Below are 22500 nucleotides of genomic sequence, written 5' to 3'. Positions count from 1 at the left end.
AAAGAAGACACCTGTATCATGTCAGATATAGAGTTGAAATGTATTACATTTAGAGTTTTCATCCCAATATTACACTTTATATACATCACAGAAAACTGAAATATAACAAAACCATTTGACATAGAAATACCGGATTTTCAACATTTACATTTATTTTATTAGTTATCAAATTATGAAAAGTATGAATAGCATTCCACCCATGAGGCCACCAGGTCATGTGACTGCAGGAGAGGGATACAGTTCAGACCGTCAGCTTTAATTGGAGGGTATCTTCATCCCTATCAGGTGAACTGTTTAGAAACTACAGCCCTTGTTATACATAGACCCCCATTTTAAAGGACCAAACGTATTGGGACAGATTCACTTCTATGTATCTGGTCCCATGTGCATAACATGCAATGACGACATCAAGCTAGTGACTCAGTACACCACTGGACCATCAGTCTTCAACACATCTATCTATCTCCATAGTGACTCAGTCTTCAACACATCTATCTATCTCCATAGTGACTCAGTCTTCAACACATCTATCTATCTCCATAGTGACTCAGTTTTCAACACATCTATCTATCTCCATAGTGACTCAGTCTTCAACACATCTATCTATCTCCATAGTGACTCAGTCTTCAACACATCTATCTATCTCCATAGTGACTCAGTCTTCAACACATCTATCTATCTCCATAGTGACTCAGTCTTCAACACATCTATCTATCTCCATAGTGACTCAGTCTTCAACACATCTATCTATCTCCATAGTGACTCAGTCTTCAACACATCTATCTGTCTCCATAGTGACTCAGTCTTCAACACATCTATCTATCTCCATAGTGACTCAGTCTTCAACACATCTATCTATCTCCATAGTGACTCAGTCTTCAACACATCTATCTATCTCCATAGTGATTCAGTCTTCAACACATCTATCTATCTCCATAGTGACTCAGTCTTCAACACATCTATCTATCTCCATAGTGACTCAGTCTTCAACACATCTATCTATCTCCATAGTGACTCAGTCTTCAACACATCTATCTATCTCCATAGTGATTCAGTCTTCAACACATCTATCTATCTCCATAGTGATTCAGTCTTCAACACATCTATCTATCTCCATAGTGACTCAGTCTTCAACACATCTATCTATCTCCATAGTGACTCAGTCTTCAACACATCTATCTATCTCCATAGTGATTCAGTCTTCAACACATCTATCTATCTCCATAGTGACTCAGTCTTCAACACATCTATCTATCTCCATAGTGACTCAGTCTTCAACACATCTATCTATCTCCATAGTGACTCAGTCTTCAACACATCTATCTATCTCTATAGTGACTCAGTCTTCAACACATCTATCTCCATAGTGACTCAGTCTTCAACACATCTATCTATCTCCATAGTGACTCAGTCTTCAACACATCTATCTATCTCCATAGTGACTCAGACTTCAACACATCTATCTATCTCCATAGTGACTCAGTCTTCAACACATCTATCTCCATAGTGACTCAGTCTTCAACACATCTATCTATCTCCATAGTGACTCAGTCTTCAACACATCTATCTAGCTCCATAGTGACTCAGTCTTCAACACATCTATCTATCTCCATAGTGACTCAGTCTTCAACACATCTATCTATCTCCATAGTGACTCAGTCTTCAACACATCTATCTATCTCCATAGTGACTCAGTGAGAGAGAGAGAGAGAGAGAGAGAGAGAGAGAGAGAGAGAGAGAGAAAAGAGAAAGGTGATGGTACAAAGAAAGAGAGATCAATCAAATGTAGATCAATGTCCTCTAGTGTAGTGGATTATGGGTAACAGACGGTTTTCATAAGAAGGACGCTGGAGATCCATCTACTGTGAGCTCCAAAAGTATTGGGACAATTTGTTGTTGTTATGGCTCTGTACACCAGCACTTTGAAATGATACAATGACTATGAGGCTAACCTTTTACTGCAGTGGGTTAAACCAGGGGCACACAGAGTGATTCTTGGTAGTCTTAAACAAATCTACTTTGTAACAAAAGTATCCACCTCACACACATGGTTATGGGTTTAACAAAAAGAAGACACCTGTATCATGTCAGATATACAGTTGAAATGTATTACATTTAGAGTTTTCATCCCAATATTACACTTTATATACATTACATTAGACTGAAATATAACAAAACCATTTGACATAGAAATACCGGATTTTCAACATTTACATTTATTTTATTAGTTATCAAATTATGAAAAGTATGAATAGCATTCCACCCATGAGGCCACCAGGTCATGTGACTGCAGGACAGGGATACAGTTCAGACCGTCAGCTTTAATTGGAGGGTATTTTCATCCCTATCAGGTGAACTGTTTAGAAACTACAGCCCTTGTTATACATAGACCCCCATTTTAAAGGACCAAACGTATTGGGACAGATTCACTTCTATGTATCTGGTCCCATGTGCATAACATGCAATGACGACATCAAGCTACTGACTCAGTCTTCAACACATCTATCTATCTCCATAGTGACTCAGTCTTCAACACATCTATCTATCTCCATAGTGACTCAGTCTTCAACACATCTATCTATCTCCATAGTGACTCAGTTTTCAACACATCTATCTATCTCCATAGTGACTCAGTCTTCAACACATCTATCTATCTCCATAGTGACTCAGTCTTCAACACATCTATCTATCTCCATAGTGACTCAGTCTTCAACACATCTATCTATCTCCATAGTGACTCAGTCTTCAACACATCTATCTATCTCCATAGTGACTCAGTCTTCAACACATCTATCTATCTCCATAGTGACTCAGTCTTCAACACATCTATCTGTCTCCATAGTGACTCAGTCTTCAACACATCTATCTATCTCCATAGTGACTCAGTCTTCAACACATCTATCTATCTCCATAGTGACTCAGTCTTCAACACATCTATCTATCTCCATAGTGATTCAGTCTTCAACACATCTATCTATCTCCATAGTGACTCAGTCTTCAACACATCTATCTATCTCCATAGTGACTCAGTCTTCAACACATCTATCTATCTCCATAGTGACTCAGTCTTCAACACATCTATCTATCTCCATAGTGATTCAGTCTTCAACACATCTATCTATCTCCATAGTGATTCAGTCTTCAACACATCTATCTATCTCCATAGTGACTCAGTCTTCAACACATCTATCTATCTCCATAGTGACTCAGTCTTCAACACATCTATCTATCTCCATAGTGATTCAGTCTTCAACACATCTATCTATCTCCATAGTGACTCAGTCTTCAACACATCTATCTATCTCCATAGTGACTCAGTCTTCAACACATCTATCTATCTCCATAGTGACTCAGTCTTCAACACATCTATCTATCTCTATAGTGACTCAGTCTTCAACACATCTATCTATCTCCATAGTGACTCAGTCTTCAACACATCTATCTATCTCCATAGTGACTCAGTCTTCAACACATCTATCTATCTCTATAGTGACTCAGTCTTCAACACATCTATCTCCATAGTGACTCAGTCTTCAACACATCTATCTATCTCCATAGTGACTCAGACTTCAACACATCTATCTATCTCCATAGTGACTCAGTCTTCAACACATCTATCTCCATAGTGACTCAGTCTTCAACACATCTATCTATCTCCATAGTGACTCAGTCTTCAACACATCTATCTAGCTCCATAGTGACTCAGTCTTCAACACATCTATCTATCTCCATAGTGACTCAGTCTTCAACACATCTATCTATCTCCATAGTGACTCAGTCTTCAACACATCTATCTATCTCCATAGTGACTCAGTCTTCAACACATCTATCTATCTCCATAGTGACTCAGCCTTCAACACATCTATCTATCTCCATAGTGACTCAGTCTTCAACACATCTATCTATCTCCATAGTGACTCAGTCTTCAACACATCTATCTATCTCCATAGTGACTCAGTCTTCAACACATCTATCTATCTCCATAGTGACTCAGTCTTCAACACATCTATCTATCTCCATAGTGACTCAGTCTTCAACACATCTATCTATCTCCATAGTGACTCAGTCTTCAACACATCTATCTATCTCCATAGTGACTCAGTCTTCAACACATCTATCTATCTCCATAGTGACTCAGTCTTCAACACATCCATCTATCTCCATAGTGACTCAGTCTTCAACACATCTATCTATCTCCATAGTGACTCAGTCTTCAACACATCTATCTCCATAGTGACTCAGTCTTCAACACATCTATCCATCTCCATAGTGACTCAGTACACCACTGGACCATCAGTCTTCAACACATCTATCTATCTCCATAGTGACTCAGTCTTCAACACATCTATCTATCTCCATAGTGACTCAGTCTTCAACACATCTATCTCCATAGTGACTCAGTCTTCAACACATCTATCTATCTCCATAGTGACTCAGACTTCAACACATCTATCTATCTCCATAGTGACTCAGTCTTCAACACATCCATCTATCTCCATAGTGACTCAGTCTTCAACACATCTATCTCCATAGTGACTCAGTCTTCAACACATCCATCTATCTCCATAGTGACTCAGTCTTCAACACATCTATCCATCTCCATAGTGACTCAGAACACCACTGGGCCATCAGTCTTCAACACATCATCTGGAACAGAGCCCTTAAAGCACCAGTAACATCCTACTCCGTCTCTCCTCCAGTGAAGTCATTTTAAATGGACAGTAATATGCATGATAAAGTTTCTATTTGTCATTAAAATCACTGAGCTAGTTAAGGACAACTCCGCTCTGAAATGAACTGAGCCTTGCCATTAAAAACGTCTCCTACTCTTTCCCGCCTCTGTTCCCGCCTCTGTTCCTCAGTTCTCTTTAATAAATGTCAAGATCACAGTGTGAAAGAAGCCGTCACCCTAGCGAGGCTGGAGAGGATGATATCAAAGGTTTCCTTCAGGTTTACACTTGGCTAAACAAAACGCCATTCTGTTCTGCCTCTCTCTCTGTCTCCCACTCCCTCTCCCTCCCTCTCTCCCTCCCTCTCTTTCAGTCTCCTGTGGCCTTTCAATTCTAATCTCCTCCGCTGACATTGATGTTGTGACCTCTCCTCCAGTTAAAAGGGCTCAGAGACTCTCTCTCAGGCCCAGTGAGTATTACTTTGAGTCTGACTCTCTCCCAGAGACACCACTCTCTGAGGCGCAGGATGCTTTTGAACACAGAGAGTAAAAAGGACTTTTAGAAATGGCTTGTTTTGAGGTGGAGAATGAACAGATCGAGTTTCACAAAGAGAAGGGCAGCTTTGAACGCTGAACGGTGAATACACACTTCACAGAGCACAGGTAGAGAGACCTGCAGAGGTGGGGTGTAACTCAGAACATAGTCTACATGAACACCGTGAGAACATAGTCTACAGGAACACTGGGAGAACATAGTCTACATGAACACTGGGAGAACATAGTCTACAGGAACACTGGTAGAACATAGTCTACAGGAACACTGGTAGAACATAGTCTACATGAACACTGGGAGAACATAGTCTACAGGAACACTGGGAGAACATAGTCTACAGGAACACTGGGAGAACATAGTCTCCAGGAACACTGGTAGAACATAGTCTACAGGAACACTGGTAGAACATAGTCTACAGGAACACTGAGGGAACATAGTCTACAGGAACACTGTGAGAACATAGTCTACAGGAACACTGGTAGAACATAGTCTACAGGAACACTGGTAGAACATAGTCTACAGGAACACTGGTAGAACATAGTCTACAGGAACACTGGTAGAACATAGTCTACAGGAACACTGGGAGAACATAGTCTACAGGAACACTGGGAGAACATAGTCTACAGGAACACTGGTAGAACATAGTCTACAGGAACACTGGTAGAACATAGTCTACAGGAACACTGTGAGAACATAGTCTACAGGAACACTGGTAGAACATAGTCTACAGGAACACCGTGAGAACATAGTCTACAGGAACACTGGTAGAACATAGTCTACAGGAACACCGTGAGAACATAGTCTACAGGAACACTGGTAGAACATAGTCTACAGGAACACTGGTAGAACATAGTCTACAGGAACACCGGGAGAACATAGTCTACAGGAACACTGGTAGAACATAGTCTACAGCAACACTGGTAGAACATAGTCTACAGGAACACTGGGAGAACATCGTCTACAGGAACACTGGTAGAACATAGTCTACAGGAACACTGGTAGAACATAGTCTACAGGAACACTGGGAGAACATCGTCTACAGGAACACTGGTAGAACATAGTATACAGGAACACTGGGAGAACATAGTCTACAGGAACACTGGGAGAACATAGTCTACAGGAACACCGTGAGAACATAGTCTACAGGAACACCGTGAGAACATAGTATACAGGAACACTGTGAGAACATAGTCTACAGGAACACTGGTAGAACATAGTCTACAGGAACACCGTGAGAACATAGTCTACAGGAACACTGGTAGAACATAGTCTACAGGAACACTGGGAGAACATAGTCTACAGGAACACTGTGAGAACATAGTCTACAGGAACACTGGTAGAACATAGTCTACAGGAACACCGTGAGAACATAGTCTACAGGAACACTGGTAGAACATAGTCTACAGGAACACTGGGAGAACATAGTATACAGGAACACTGTGAGAACATAGTCTACAGGAACACTGGTAGAACATAGTCTACAGGAACACTGGGAGAACATAGTCTACAGGAACACTGTGAGAACATAGTCTACAGGAACACTGGTAGAACATAGTCTACAGGAACACCGTGAGAACATAGTCTACAGGAACACTGGGAGAACATAGTCTACAGGAACACCGGTAGAACATAGTCTACAGGAACACCGTGAGAACATAGTCTACAGGAACACTGGTAGAACATAGTCTACAGGAACACCGTGAGAACATAGTCTACAGGAACACTGGTAGAACATAGTCTACAGGAACACTGGTAGAACATAGTCTACAGGAACACCGGGAGAACATAGTCTACAGGAACACCATGAGAACATAGTCTACAGGAACACTGGTAGAACATAGTCTACAGGAACACTGTGAGAACATAGTCTACAGGAACACTGTGAGAACATAGTCTACAGGAACACTGGTAGAACATAGTCTACAGGAACACTGGGAGAACATAGTCTACAGGAACACTGTGAGAACATAGTCTACAGGAACACTGGTAGAACATAGTCTACAGGAACACCGTGAGAACATAGTCTACAGGAACACTGGGAGAACATAGTCTACAGGAACACTGGTAGAACATAGTCTACAGGAACACTGGTAGAACATAGTCTACAGGAACACCGTGAGAACATAGTCTACAGGAACACTGGTAGAACATAGTCTACAGGAACACTGGTAGAACATAGTCTACAGGAACACTGGTAGAACATAGTCTACAGGAACACCGTGAGAACATAGTCTACAGGAACACTGGTAGAACATAGTCTACAGGAACACTGGTAGAACATAGTCTACAGGAACACTGGTAGAACATAGTCTACAGGAACACTGGTAGAACATCGTCTACAGGAACACTGGTAGAACATAGTATACAGGAACACTGGTAGAACATAGTCTACAGGAACACTGGGAGAACATAGTCTACAGGAACACTGGGAGAACATAGTATACAGGAACACTGTGAGAACATAGTCTACAGGAACACTGGGAGAACATCGTCTACAGGAACACTGGTAGAACATCGTCTACAGGAACACTGGTAGAACATAGTATACAGGAACACTGGGAGAACATAGTCTACAGGAACACTGGTAGAACATAGTCTACAGGAACACTGTGAGAACATAGTCTACAGGAACACTGGGAGAACATCGTCTACAGGAACACTGGTAGAACATCGTCTACAGGAACACTGGTAGAACATAGTCTACAGGAACACTGGGAGAACATAGTCTACAGGAACACTGGGAGAACATAGTCTACAGGAACACTGGTAGAACATAGTCTACAGGAACACCGTGAGAACATAGTCTACAGGAACACTGGTAGAACATAGTCTACAGGAACACTGGTAGAACATAGTCTACAGGAACACCGTGAGAACATAGTCTACAGGAACACTGGTAGAACATAGTCTACAGGAACACTGGTAGAACATAGTCTACAGGAACACCGTGAGAACATAGTCTACAGGAACACTGGGAGAACATAGTCTACAGGAACACTGGTAGAACATAGTCTACAGGAACACCGTGAGAACATAGTCTACAGGAACACTGGTAGAACATAGTCTACAGGAACACTGGTAGAACATAGTCTACAGGAACACCGTGAGAACATAGTCTACAGGAACACTGGTAGAACATAGTCTACAGGAACACTGGTAGAACATAGTCTACAGGAACACCGTGAGAACATAGTCTACAGGAACACTGGGAGAACATAGTCTACAGGAACACCGTGAGAACATAGTCTACAGGAACACTGGTAGAACATAGTCTACAGGAACACTGGTAGAACATAGTCTACAGGAACACTGTGAGAACATAGTCTACAGGAACACTGGTAGAACATAGTCTACAGGAACACTGGTAGAACATCGTCTACAGGAACACTGGTAGAACATAGTATACAGGAACACTGGTAGAACATAGTCTACAGGAACACTGGGAGAACATAGTCTACAGGAACACTGGGAGAACATAGTATACAGGAACACTGTGAGAACATAGTCTACAGGAACACTGTGAGAACATAGTCTACAGGAACACTGGTAGAACATCGTCTACAGGAACACTGGTAGAACATAGTATACAGGAACACTGGGAGAACATAGTCTACAGGAACACTGGGAGAACATAGTATACAGGAACACTGTGAGAACATAGTCTACAGGAACACTGGGAGAACATCGTCTACAGGAACACTGGTAGAACATAGTCTACAGGAACACTGGTAGAACATAGTCTACAGGAACACTGGGAGAACATCATCTACAGGAACACTGGGAGAACATAGTATACAGGAACATTGTGAGAACATAGTCTACAGGAACACTGGTAGAACATAGTCTACAGGAACACCGTGAGAACATAGTCTACAGGAACACTGTGAGAACATAGTCTACAGGAACACTGGTAGAACATAGTCTACAGGAACACTGGTAGAACATAGTCTACAGGAACACTGGGAGAACATCGTCTACAGGAACACTGGTAGAACATAGTCTACAGGAACACTGGTAGAACATAGTCTACAGGAACACTGGGAGAACATCATCTACAGGAACACTGGTAGAACATAGTATACAGGAACACTGTGAGAACATAGTCTACAGGAACACTGGTAGAACATAGTCTACAGGAACACTGGGAGAACATAGTCTACAGGAACACCGGGAGAACATAGTCTACAGGAACACTGTGAGAACATAGTCTACAGGAACACTGGTAGAACATAGTCTACAGGAACACTGGTAGAACATAGTCTACAGGAACACTGTGAGAACATAGTCTACAGGAACACCGTGAGAACATAGTCTACAGGAACACCGTGAGAACATAGTCTACAGGAACACTGGGAGAACATAGTCTACAGGAACACTGGGAGAACATAGTCTACAGGAACACTGGTAGAACATAGTCTACAGGAACACCGTGAGAACATAGTCTACAGGAACACTGGTAGAACATAGTCTACAGGAACACTGGTAGAACATAGTCTACAGGAACACTGGTAGAACATAGTCTACAGGAACACTGGTAGAACATCGTCTACAGGAACACTGGTAGAACATAGTATACAGGAACACTGGTAGAACATAGTCTACAGGAACACTGGGAGAACATAGTCTACAGGAACACTGGGAGAACATAGTATACAGGAACACTGGGAGAACATCGTCTACAGGAACACTGGTAGAACATCGTCTACAGGAACACTGGTAGAACATAGTATACAGGAACACTGGGAGAACATAGTCTACAGGAACACTGGTAGAACATAGTCTACAGGAACACTGTGAGAACATAGTCTACAGGAACACTGGGAGAACATCGTCTACAGGAACACTGGTAGAACATCGTCTACAGGAACACTGGTAGAACATAGTCTACAGGAACACTGGGAGAACATAGTCTACAGGAACACTGGGAGAACATAGTCTACAGGAACACTGGTAGAACATAGTCTACAGGAACACCGTGAGAACATAGTCTACAGGAACACTGGTAGAACATAGTCTACAGGAACACTGGTAGAACATAGTCTACAGGAACACCGTGAGAACATAGTCTACAGGAACACTGGTAGAACATAGTCTACAGGAACACTGGTAGAACATAGTCTACAGGAACACCGTGAGAACATAGTCTACAGGAACACTGGGAGAACATAGTCTACAGGAACACTGGTAGAACATAGTCTACAGGAACACCGTGAGAACATAGTCTACAGGAACACTGGTAGAACATAGTCTACAGGAACACTGGTAGAACATAGTCTACAGGAACACTGTGAGAACATAGTCTACAGGAACACTGGTAGAACATAGTCTACAGGAACACTGGTAGAACATCGTCTACAGGAACACTGGTAGAACATAGTATACAGGAACACTGGTAGAACATAGTCTACAGGAACACTGGGAGAACATAGTCTACAGGAACACTGGGAGAACATAGTATACAGGAACACTGTGAGAACATAGTCTACAGGAACACTGTGAGAACATAGTCTACAGGAACACTGGTAGAACATCGTCTACAGGAACACTGGTAGAACATAGTATACAGGAACACTGGGAGAACATAGTCTACAGGAACACTGGGAGAACATAGTATACAGGAACACTGTGAGAACATAGTCTACAGGAACACTGGGAGAACATCGTCTACAGGAACACTGGTAGAACATAGTCTACAGGAACACTGGTAGAACATAGTCTACAGGAACACTGGGAGAACATCGTCTACAGGAACACTGGGAGAACATAGTCTACAGGAACACTGGGAGAACATAGTATACAGGAACACCGTGAGAACATAGTCTACAGGAACACTGTGAGAACATAGTCTACAGGAACACTGGTAGAACATAGTCTACAGGAACACTGGTAGAACATAGTCTACAGGAACACTGGGAGAACATCGTCTACAGGAACACTGGTAGAACATAGTCTACAGGAACACTGGTAGAACATAGTCTACAGGAACACTGGGAGAACATCATCTACAGGAACACTGGTAGAACATAGTATACAGGAACACTGTGAGAACATAGTCTACAGGAACACTGGTAGAACATAGTCTACAGGAACACTGGGAGAACATAGTCTACAGGAACACCGGGAGAACATAGTCTACAGGAACACTGTGAGAACATAGTCTACAGGAACACTGGTAGAACATAGTCTACAGGAACACTGGTAGAACATAGTCTACAGGAACACTGTGAGAACATAGTCTACAGGAACACCGTGAGAACATAGTCTACAGGAACACTGGTAGAACATAGTCTACAGGAACACTGGGAGAACATAGTCTACAGGAACACTGGTAGAACATAGTCTACAGGAACACTGGGAGAACATAGTCTACAGGAACACTGGGAGAACATAGTCTACAGGAACACTGGTAGAACATAGTCTACATGAACACTGGGAGAACATAGTCTACAGGAACACTGGGAGAACATAGTCTACAGGAACACTGGTAGAACATAGTCTACAGGAACACCGTGAGAACATAGTCTACAGGAACACTGGTAGAACATAGTCTACATGAACACCGTTAGAACATAGTCTACAGGAACACCGTGAGAACATAGTCTACAGGAACACTGGTAGAACATAGTCTACAGGAACACTGGTAGAACATAGTCTACAGGAACACTGGTAGAACATAGTCTACAGGAACACCATGAGAACATAGTCTACAGGAACACCGGTAGAACATAGTCTACAGGAACACCGTGAGAACATAGTCTACAGGAACACTGGGAGAACATAGTCTACAGGAACACTGGGAGAACATAGTCTACAGGAACACTGGGAGAACATAGTCTACAGGAACACTGGGAGAACATAGTCTACAGGAACACTGGGAGAACATAGTCTACAGGAACACTGGGAGAACATAGTCTACAGGAACACTGGGAGAACATAGTCTACAGGAACACTGGGAGAACATAGTCTACAGGAACACTGGTAGAACATAGTCTACAGGAACACTGGTAGAACATAGTCTACAGGAACACTGGTAGAACATAGTCTACAGGAACACTGGTAGAACATAGTCTACATGAACACTGGGAGAACATAGTCTACAGGAACACTGGTAGAACATAGTCTACAGGAACACCGGGAGAACATAGTCTACAGGAACACTGGTAGAACATAGTCTACAGGAACACTGGTAGAACATAGTCTACAGGAACACTGTGAGAACATAGTCTACAGGAACACTGGTAGAACATAGTCTACAGGAACACTGGTAGAACATAGTCTACAGGAACACTGGTAGAACATAGTCTACAGGAACACTGGTAGAACATAGTCTACAGGAACACCGTGAGAACATAGTCTACAGGAACACTGGTAGAACATAGTCTACAGGAACACTGGTAGAACATAGTCTACAGGAACACCGTGAGAACATAGTCTACAGGAACACTGGTAGAACATAGTCTACAGGAACACTGGTAGAACATAGTCTACAGGAACACTGGTAGAACATAGTCTACAGGAACACTGGGAGAACATAGTCTACAGGAACACTGTGAGAACATAGTCTACAGCACAGGTGTCAAACTCATTCCACGGGGGGCCGAGTGTCTGCGGGTTTTCGCTCCTCCCTTGTACTTGATTGATGAATTAACATCACTAATTAGTTAGGAACTCCCCACACCTGGTTGTCTAGGGCTTTATTGAAAGGAAAAACCAAAAACCTGCAGACACTAGGCCCTCCGTGGAATGAGTTTGACACCCCTGGTCTACAGGAACACTGGTAGAACATAGTCTACAGGAACACTGGGAGAACATAGTCTACAGGAACACTGGTAGAACATAGTCTACAGGAACACCGTGAGAACATAGTCTACAGGAACACTGGTAGAACATAGTCTACAGGAACACTGGGAGAACATAGTCTACAGGAACACTGTGAGAACATAGTCTACAGGAACACTGGGAGAACATAGTCTACAGGAACACTGGGAGAACATAGTCTACAGGAACACTGGTAGAACATAGTCTACAGGAACACTGGTAGAACATAGTCTACAGGAACACTGGGAGAACATAGTCTACAGGAACACTGGGAGAACATAGTCTACAGGAACACTGGGAGAACATAGTCTACAGGAACACTGGTAGAACATAGTCTACAGGAACACTGTGAGAACATAGTCTACAGGAACACTGTGAGAACATAGTCTACAGGAACACTGGTAGAACATAGTCTACAGGAACACTGGGAGAACATAGTCTACAGGAACACTGGGAGAACATAGTCTACAGGAACACTGGGAGAACATAGTCTACAGGAACACTGGTAGAACATAGTCTACAGGAACACTGGTAGAACATAGTCTACAGGAACACTGGTAGAACATAGTCTACAGGAACACTGGGAGAACATAGTCTACAGGAACACCGTGAGAACATAGTCTACAGGAACACTGGTAGAACATAGTCTACAGGAACACTGGTAGAACATAGTCTACAGGAACACTGGGAGAACATAGTCTACAGGAACACTGGGAGAACATAGTCTACAGGAACACTGGTAGAACATAGTCTACAGGAACACCGGTAGAACATAGTCTACAGGAACACTGTGGTTCAAAATAGAAGACTGTAAAATAGAGGTGATGAAGAACAAACACATCACACTTTAACTGACACTTCTCTGTGTGTGTGTGTGTGTGTGTGTGTGTGTGTGTGTGTGTGTGTGTGTGTGTGTGTGTGTGTGTGTGTGTGTGTGCGTGACTGTGTGCGCGTGACTGTGCGTGTGTGTGCTATGCAGGTCCCTCACCAGTAGGGGGCATGATTCCAGCTGACATCAGTCCGCTGACAGAATGAGACAGAAGGTGTTGGTTCTCTGATGACGTCATACTCTGAGCCCTCTTTGGGGGGCGTCCAGGGCGCGAGCTGGAAAAACAATCACATCAGTTATAAAGAGGCTTTTATCCAGACACACTCACAGTACACTGAGCATACATTAGTTGTAGGAGTATGTGATCCCTGCAGGAATTGAACCAACAACCTTGGCTTTGCATCATAAAGGATTACTTTTTTGGGATGATCTCAGCCTGTAACAAGATCTCATTTACATACTCCTCAGGTCCTCTCTCCTCTCTCCTCTCTCCTCTCTCCTCTCTCCTCAGGTCCTCTCTCCTCTCTCCTCAGGTCCTCTCTCCTCTCTCTTCTCTCCTCAGGTCCTCTCTCCTCAGGTCCTCTCTCCTCTCTCCTCTCTCCTCTCTTGCTCTCTCCTCAGAGGACAGAGGAGTTTGGAGGGAGGACAGAGGAGGTGCTTTCCTCTCTTGAGAGACAGGAAGTGTTTCAGCGCTACCTCTGACCTCACCCCTTAGCCAATCATCCTTCAAGAAATATGACCCCAGCGTCGCCTCCCTCTTCTCTCCTCCTGCCCCAGTAGTTCTGCTGCTTTATCTCACCCTGCCAGAGAGGAAATACATCAACTAAACACCTTGTTATCATGCTGAGTGACCTTTACAAAAAGAAGGGATTAGGAGTGCTTTGGATTTATGCTCTCTCTGCTTCTCTCTCTCTTCCTCCCTCCCTCTACCTCCGTCTCTCCCTCCCTCTCTCTCTCTCCCTCCCTCTCCCTCTCTCTCAATTCAATGTTTCTTTATTGGCATGACATTCAGCCAGTATGCAGCCAAAGCATCCAAAACCTTTCCAACATCCAGCTGGAAAGTTCAGTTCCCAGCCAGTATGCAGCCAAAGCATCCAAAACCTTTCCAACATCCAGCTGGAAAGTTCAGTTCCCAGCCAGTATGCAGCCAAAGCATCCAAAACCTTTCCAACATCCAGCTGGAAAGTTCAGTTCCCAGCCAGTATGCAGCCAAAGCATCCAAAACCTTTCCAACATCCAGCTGGAAAGTTCAGTTCCCAGACCTGAACCCACCATCCGCAGACTGAGTCGTACTATTATTTGTAGGCAATTAAGAGTTTGTGTAATATCTCTCTCTCTCTCTCTCTCTCTCTCTCTCTCTCTCTCTCTCTCTCTCTCTCTCTCTCTCTCTCTCTCTCTCTCTCTCTCTCTCTCTCTCTCTCTCTCTCTCTCTCTCTCAATTCAATTCAATTCAATTCAATTCAAGGGGCTTTATTGGCATGGGAAACATGTGTTAACATTGCCAAAGCAAGTGAGGTAGGTAATATACAAAAGTCAAATAAACAATAAAAATGAACAGTAAACATTACACATACAGAAGTTTCAAAACAATAAAGACATTACAAATGTCATATTATATATATGCAGTGTTGTAACAATGTACAAATGGTTAAAGCACACAAGTTAAAATAAATAAACATAAATATGGGTTGTATTTACAGTGGTGTTTGTTCTTCACTGGTTGCCCTTTTCTTGTGGCAACAGGTCACAAATCTTGCTGCTGTGATGGCACACTGTGGAATTTCACCCAGTAGATATGGGAGTTTATCAAAATTGGATTTGTTTTCGAATTCTTTGTGGATCTGTGTAATCTGAGGGAAATATGTCTCTCTAATATGGTCATACATTGGGCAGGAGGTTAGGAAGTGCAGCTCAGTTTCCACCTCATTTTGTGGGCAGTGTGCACATAGCCTGTCTTCTCTTGAGAGCCATGTCTGCCTACGGCGGCCTTTCTCAATAGCAAGGCTATGCTCACTGAGTCTGTACATAGTCAAAGCTTTCCTTAAGTTTGGGTCAGTCACAGTGGTCAGGTATTCTGCCACTGTGTACTCTCTGTTTAGGGCCAAATAGCATTCTAGTTTGCTCTGTTTTTTTGTTAATTCTTTCCAATGTGTCAAGTAATTATCTTTTTGTTTTCTCATGATTTGGTTGGGTCTAATTGTGCTGTTGTCCTGGGGCTCTGTGGGGTGTGTTTGTGTTTGTGAACAGAGCCCTAGGACCAGCTTGCTTAGGGGACTCTTCTCCAAGTTCATCTCTCTGTAGGTGATGGCTTTGTTATGGAAGGTTTGGGAATCGCTTCCTTTTAGGTGGTTGTAGAATTTAACGGCTCTTTTCTGGATTTTGATAATTAGTGGGTATCGGCCTAATTCTGCTCTGCATGCATTATTTGGTGTTCTACGTTGTACACGGAGGATATTTTTGCAGAATTCTGCATGCAGAGTCTCAATTTGGTGTTTGTCCCATTTTGTGAAATCTTGGTTGGTGAGCGGACCCCAGACCTCACAACCATAAAGGGCAATGGGCTCTATGACTGATTCAAGTATTTTTAGCCAGATCCTAATTGGTATGTTGAAATTTATGTTCCTTTTGATGGCATAGAAGGCCCTTCTTGCCTTGTCTCTCAGATCGTTCACAGCTTTGTGGAAGTTACCTGTGGTGCTGATGTTTAGGCCGAGGTATGTATAGTTTTTTGTGTGCTCTAGGGCAACGGTGTCTAGATGGAATTTGTGGTCCTGGTGACTGGACCTTTTTTGGAACACCATTATTTTGGTCTTACTGAGATTTACTGTCAGGGCCCAGGTCTGACAGAATCTGTGCAGAAGATCTAGGTGCTGCTGTAGGCCCTCCTTGGTTGGTGACAGAAGCACCAGATCATCAGCAAACAGTAGACATTTGACTTCGGATTCTAGTAGGGTGAGACCGGGTGCTGCAGACTGTTCTAGTGCCCGCGCCAATTCGTTGATATATATGTTGAAGAGGGTGGGGCTTAAGCTGCATCCCTGTCTCACCCCACGACCCTGTGTGAAGAAATGTGTGTGTTTTTTGCCAATTTTAACCGCACACTTGTTGTTTGTGTACATGGATTTTATAATGTCGTATGTTTTACCCCCAACACCACTTTCCATCAATTTGTATAGCAGACCCTCATGCCAAATTGAGTCGAAGGCTTTTTTGAAATCAACAAAGCATGAGAAGACTTTGCCTTTGTTTTGGTTTGTTTGGTTGTCAATTAGGGTGTGTAGGGTGAATACATGGTCTGTTGTACGGTAATTTGGTAAAAAGCCAATTTGACATTTGCTCAGTACATTGTTTTCATTGAGGAAATGTACGAGTCTGCTGTTAATGATAATGCAGAGTATTTTCCCAAGGTTATATTCCACGGTAGTTATTGGGGTCAAATTTGTCTCCACTTTTGTGGATCTCTCTCTCTCTCTCTCTCTCTCTCTCTCTCTCTCCTCACAACAGATAGAAAAACATCTTCTACACCAGAAGTAAGAACCCAGCCAAGCCTGTTTGAAGTTCCTCTACTAGGTCTATATGGAACAGACTGTTGGACTCATTCAGACTGAGAACCTGACTTCATTACTGTGTTATAAGAGTACAAAGACGGCATAACACAGTTAGAATGTGTCCCAAATGGCACCCTATCCCCTTTGGGCCCTGGTCTAAAGTAGTGCACTATATAGAGAATAGGGTGCCATGGGCCCGGGTCAAAGGTACTGCACTATATAGGGAATAGGGTGCCATGGGCCCTGGTCAAAGTAGTGCACTATATAGGGAATAGGATGCCATGGGCCCAAAGTAGTGCACTATATAGGGAATAGGGTGCCATGGGCCCAAAGTAGTGCACTATATAGAGAATAGGGTGCCATGGGCCCGGGTCAAAGGTACTGCACTACATAGGGAATAGGGTGCCATGGGCCCGGGTCAAAGGTACTGCACTATATAGGGAATAGGGTGCCATGGGCCCGGGTCAAAGGTACTGCACTATATAGGGAATAGGGTGCCATGGGCCCTGGTCAAAGTAGTGCACTATATAGAGAATAGGGTGCCATTTGAGACGTATACGCAGTTATCTCCAGGAGGAAAATCACAAGTCCTAGGAAGGACCTAAATGAGATGAGCAGATGAGATTCTCTACCTCCTTTTTCACTGTTTATTAATTGCTGCTCCTTTGGTTGGTTGACAAGACGGAGCTCTGAGCTTATCAATAAATTGTTCCCAGAAACTTAATCTGACAGTAGATTTGGGCAGAGAGAGAGAGAGAGAGAGAGAGAGAGAGAGAGAGAGAAAGAGAGAGAGAAAGAGAGAGAGAGAAAGAGAGAGAGAGAGAAAGAGAGAGAAACAGAGAGAGAGAGAGAGAGAGAGAGAAACAGAGAAACCGAGAGAGAGAGAGAGAGAGAGAGAGAGAGAGAGAGAGAGAGAGAGAGAGAGAGAGAGAGAGAGAGAGAGAGAGAGAGAGAGTGAGATTGCAGCTACCCAGTCAGGGTGCCTTTGAGGACATTTAATTAAAATCTAATCCCGCAATCATTAAGGCTCACATAAATTAAGCTGTCATTCACAAGATTTATGGATTCTCATTTGCATATCGCATACAATTCATCAATTACTGGAGTATGAAAGGGGCTCAAACCCCTGTGGACCAACCCTCTGGGCTGGGAGAGGGGGGAGGAGAGAGACAGGGAGAGGGGGGAGGAGGAGAGAGAGAGGGAGAGACAGGGAGAGACTGATGAAGAGGTGAAATGTGAAAGAGACAAAGAGAGTGAGACATAAAGACCTGCCAGAACAAAAGAGATCTGATACAAAATCCTTGTTGGGAAAAAGGGTCCCACATTATTTCCTGAATATGTAAAGCAGCAAAAGGTATTTGTTGTCTTCAGTTAATCATTGTGTGTTTTCTATGTGGGACAAGACTGGGGGAGTGAAACTACAAACAGGGACAGAGTTCAACTTGGTTTGACGTTCCAAAAACCAGGAAACACCAGGACATACACATCTAGACGCTCCATTACCCTCACAGACAGAGTGTACTGTTACCTACAGACAGAGTGTACTGTTACCTACAGACAGAGTGTACTGTTACCTACAGACAGAGTGTACTGTTACCTACAGACAGAGTGTACTGTTACCTACAGACAGAGTGTACTGTTACCTACAGACAGAGTGTACTGTTACCTACAGACAGAGTGTACTGTAACCTACAGACAGAGTGTACTGTAACCTACAGACAGAGTGTACTGTTACCTACAGACAGAGTGTACTGTAACCTACAGACAGAGTGTACTGTAACCTACAGACAGAGTGTACTGTTACCTACAGACAGAGTGTACTGTAACCTACAGACAGAGTGTACTGTTACCTACAGACAGAGTGTACTGTTACCTACAGACAGAGTGTACTGTTACCTACAGACAGAGTGTACTGTTACCTACAGACAGAGTGTACTGTTACCTACAGACAGAGTGTACTGTTACCTACAGACAGAGTGTACTGTAACCTACAGACAGAGTGTACTGTAACCTACAGACAGAGTGTACTGTTACCTACAGACAGAGTGTACTGTTACCTACAGACAGAGTGTACTGTAACCTACAGACAGAGTGTACTGTAACCTACAGACAGAGTGTACTGTTACCTACAGACAGAGTGTACTGTAACCTACAGACAGAGTGTACTGTAACCTACAGACAGAGTGTACTGTTACCTACAGATAGAGTGTACTGTTACCTACAGACAGAGTGTACTGTTACCTACAGACAGAGTGTACTGTTACCTACAGACAGAGTGTACTGTTACCTACAGACAGAGTGTACTGTTACCTACAGACAGAGTGTACTGTTACCTACAGACAGAGTGTACTGTTACCTACAGACAGAGTGTACTGTTACCTACAGACAGAGTGTACTGTTACCTACAGACAGAGTGTACTGTAACCTACAGACAGAGTGTACTGTAACCTACAGACAGAGTGTACTGTTACCTACAGACAGAGTGTACTGTTACCTACAGACAGAGTGTACTGTTACCTACAGACAGAGTGTACTGTTACCTACAGACAGAGTGTACTGTAACCTACAGACAGAGTGTACTGTTACCTACAGACAGAGTGTACTGTTACCTACAGACAGAGTGTACTGTAACCTACAGACAGAGTGTACTGTAACCTACAGACAGAGTGTACTGTTACCTACAGACAGAGTGTACTGTAACCTACAGACAGAGTGTACTGTAACCTACAGACAGAGTGTACTGTTACCTACAGACAGAGTGTACTGTTACCTACAGACAGAGTGTACTGTAACCTACAGACAGAGTGTACTGTAACCTACAGACAGAGTGTACTGTTACCTACAGACAGAGTGTACTGTAACCTACAGACAGAGTGTACTGTAACCTACAGACAGAGTGTACTGTTACCTACAGACAGAGTGTACTGTAACCTACAGACAGAGTGTACTGTAACCTACAGACAGAGTGTACTGTTACCTACAGACAGAGTGTACTGTAACCTACAGACAGAGTGTACTGTAACCTACAGACAGAGTGTACTGTTACCTACAGACAGAGTGTACTGTAACGTACAGACATAGTGTACTGTTACCTACAGACAGAGTGTACTGTTACCTACAGACAGAGTGTACTGTTACCTACAGACAGAGTGTACTGTTACCTACAGACAGAGTGTACTGTTACCCACAGATAGAGTGTACTGTTACCCACAGATAGAGTGTACTGTTACCTACAGACAGAGTGTACTGTTACCTACAGACAGAGTGTACTGTTACCTACAGATAGAGTGTACTGTTACCTACAGACAGAGTGTACTGTAACCTACAGACAGAGTGTACTGTTACCTACAGTCAGAGTGTACTGTAGCCTACAGACAGAGTGTACTGTAACCTACAGACAGAGTGTACTGTAGCCTACAGACAGAGTGTACTGTAACCTACAGACAGAGTGTACTGTAGCCTACAGACAGAGTTTAGACAGAGTGTACTGTAGCCTACAGACAGAGTTTAGACAGAGTGTACTGTAGCCTACAGACAGAGTTTAGACAGAGTGTACTGTAGCCTACAGACAGAGTGTACTGTAACCTACAGACAGAGTGTACTGTAACCTACAGACAGAGTGTACTGTAACCTACAGACAGAGTGTACTGTTACCTACAGACAGAGTGTACTGTAACCTACAGACAGAGTGTACTGTTACCTACAGACAGAGTGTACTGTTACCTACAGACAGAGTGTACTGTTACCTACAGATAGAGTGTACTGTTACCTACAGACAGAGTGTACTGTAACCTACAGACAGAGTGTACTGTTACCTACAGACAGAGTGTACTGCAGCCTAGCTATAAATACACAGAGCTCTCTCCTCTCTCTAGTCTGGGGTTGTGGTGAAAGGTTTGGCAGGTTAATTTGATGAGCCGATATGTAGCTCCAGAGTTCCCTGCCCTCCTATAATGAGTTGTTATTATTGTCACTCATTATTATTTGAACCAATAGGGACGTGACTAGTTATTATTTCAGCCAATAGGGATGTGACAGGTGACATTCTCCAGTCTGCGGGGAGGGGCACCGACATGTGATACTCTCCTTTAAATGTGTCAGTCAGACGCCAGCGCAACAAATGACCCTATTGTCATATTAGACAATACAGGGTCTTCTACACAAAGACCTGGAAACACCAGGAGGGTGGTAGTCTCCTCTCTTCCCTCCTTTCCCCTCCCCTCCTCTCTTCCCCCCTTTCCTCCCCCCTCCTTTCCCCTCCCCTCCTCACTCCTCCTTTCCCCTCCCCTCCTCACTCCTCCTTTCCCCTCCCCTCCTCACTCCTCCTTTTCCCCTCCCCTCCTCACTCCTCCTTTCCCCTCCCCTCCTCACTCCTCCTTTCCCCTCCCCTCCTCTCTCCGCTCCCCTCCTCTCCTCCCCCTTCTGCTTTCCTCCCCCCTCCTCTCCTCTCCTCCCCCCTCCTCTCCTCTCCTCTGCCCTCCTCTCCTCTCCTCTGCCCTCCTCTCCTCTCCTCTGCCCTCCTCTCCTCTCCTCTCTTCCCCCCTTTCCCCTCCCCTCCTCTCTTCCCCCCTTTCCTCCCCCCTCCTTTCCCCTCCCCTCCTCCCCCCTCCTCTCCCCTCCTCTCTTCCCCCCTCCTCCCCCCTCCTCTCCCCTCCTCCTCCTCCTCCCTCCCCCTCTCTTTCCTCTCCCTTTGGTAAGAAAGAGCTGAGAGGACATGATGTGGTTTAATCATCACCACCCATAGGACTTCTCTCTCTGTCTGTTTCTTATTCCCACACGTTGTATCTTCCTGCATACGTCGGCTATTTCTAATCACGCCCTAATGAACCATAAAACCCAACCGCCCACAATACACTCTTATTTTAGCTTGCTACGTAAAAGGTGAAAGATTATTCTCTTTCAGCACTTCAAATGAAATCAAATCTAAGTTTCTTCTCTCTTTGCTGTGAACTTGTAATGCCTCTCTGTCACATTGTCCTTCAAAAGCTCAGTCTACTTCAGCCAGAATGGAGGCGCTGACACACTGACCAGCGAACTACAGGACGGCGGCTGTGGAACTCAACTAGCGTTGGTGTGACAGAAC

General features: G+C 43.6%; 1 protein-coding gene across 1 annotated transcript in view; it reads right to left on the bottom strand.

The window, feature by feature from the left end:
- LOC139532990 (dachshund homolog 1-like) overlaps positions 1-22500 on the bottom strand; it is a 67091-nt gene that overhangs the window by 22801 nt on the left and 21790 nt on the right. The window contains exon 2 of the mRNA XM_071331136.1: positions 14029-14144. Within this exon, the coding sequence (XP_071187237.1) occupies positions 14029-14144 (116 nt within the window). The remainder of the gene's footprint in view (positions 1-14028; positions 14145-22500) is intronic.

The sequence above is a fragment of the Salvelinus alpinus genome, chromosome 10 (assembly GCF_045679555.1).
Source record: "Salvelinus alpinus chromosome 10, SLU_Salpinus.1, whole genome shotgun sequence".
NCBI lineage: Eukaryota > Metazoa > Chordata > Actinopteri > Salmoniformes > Salmonidae > Salvelinus > Salvelinus alpinus.
The sequence above is the reverse complement of the archived record's forward strand: the minus strand, read 5'-3'. Positions and strand labels throughout refer to the sequence as shown.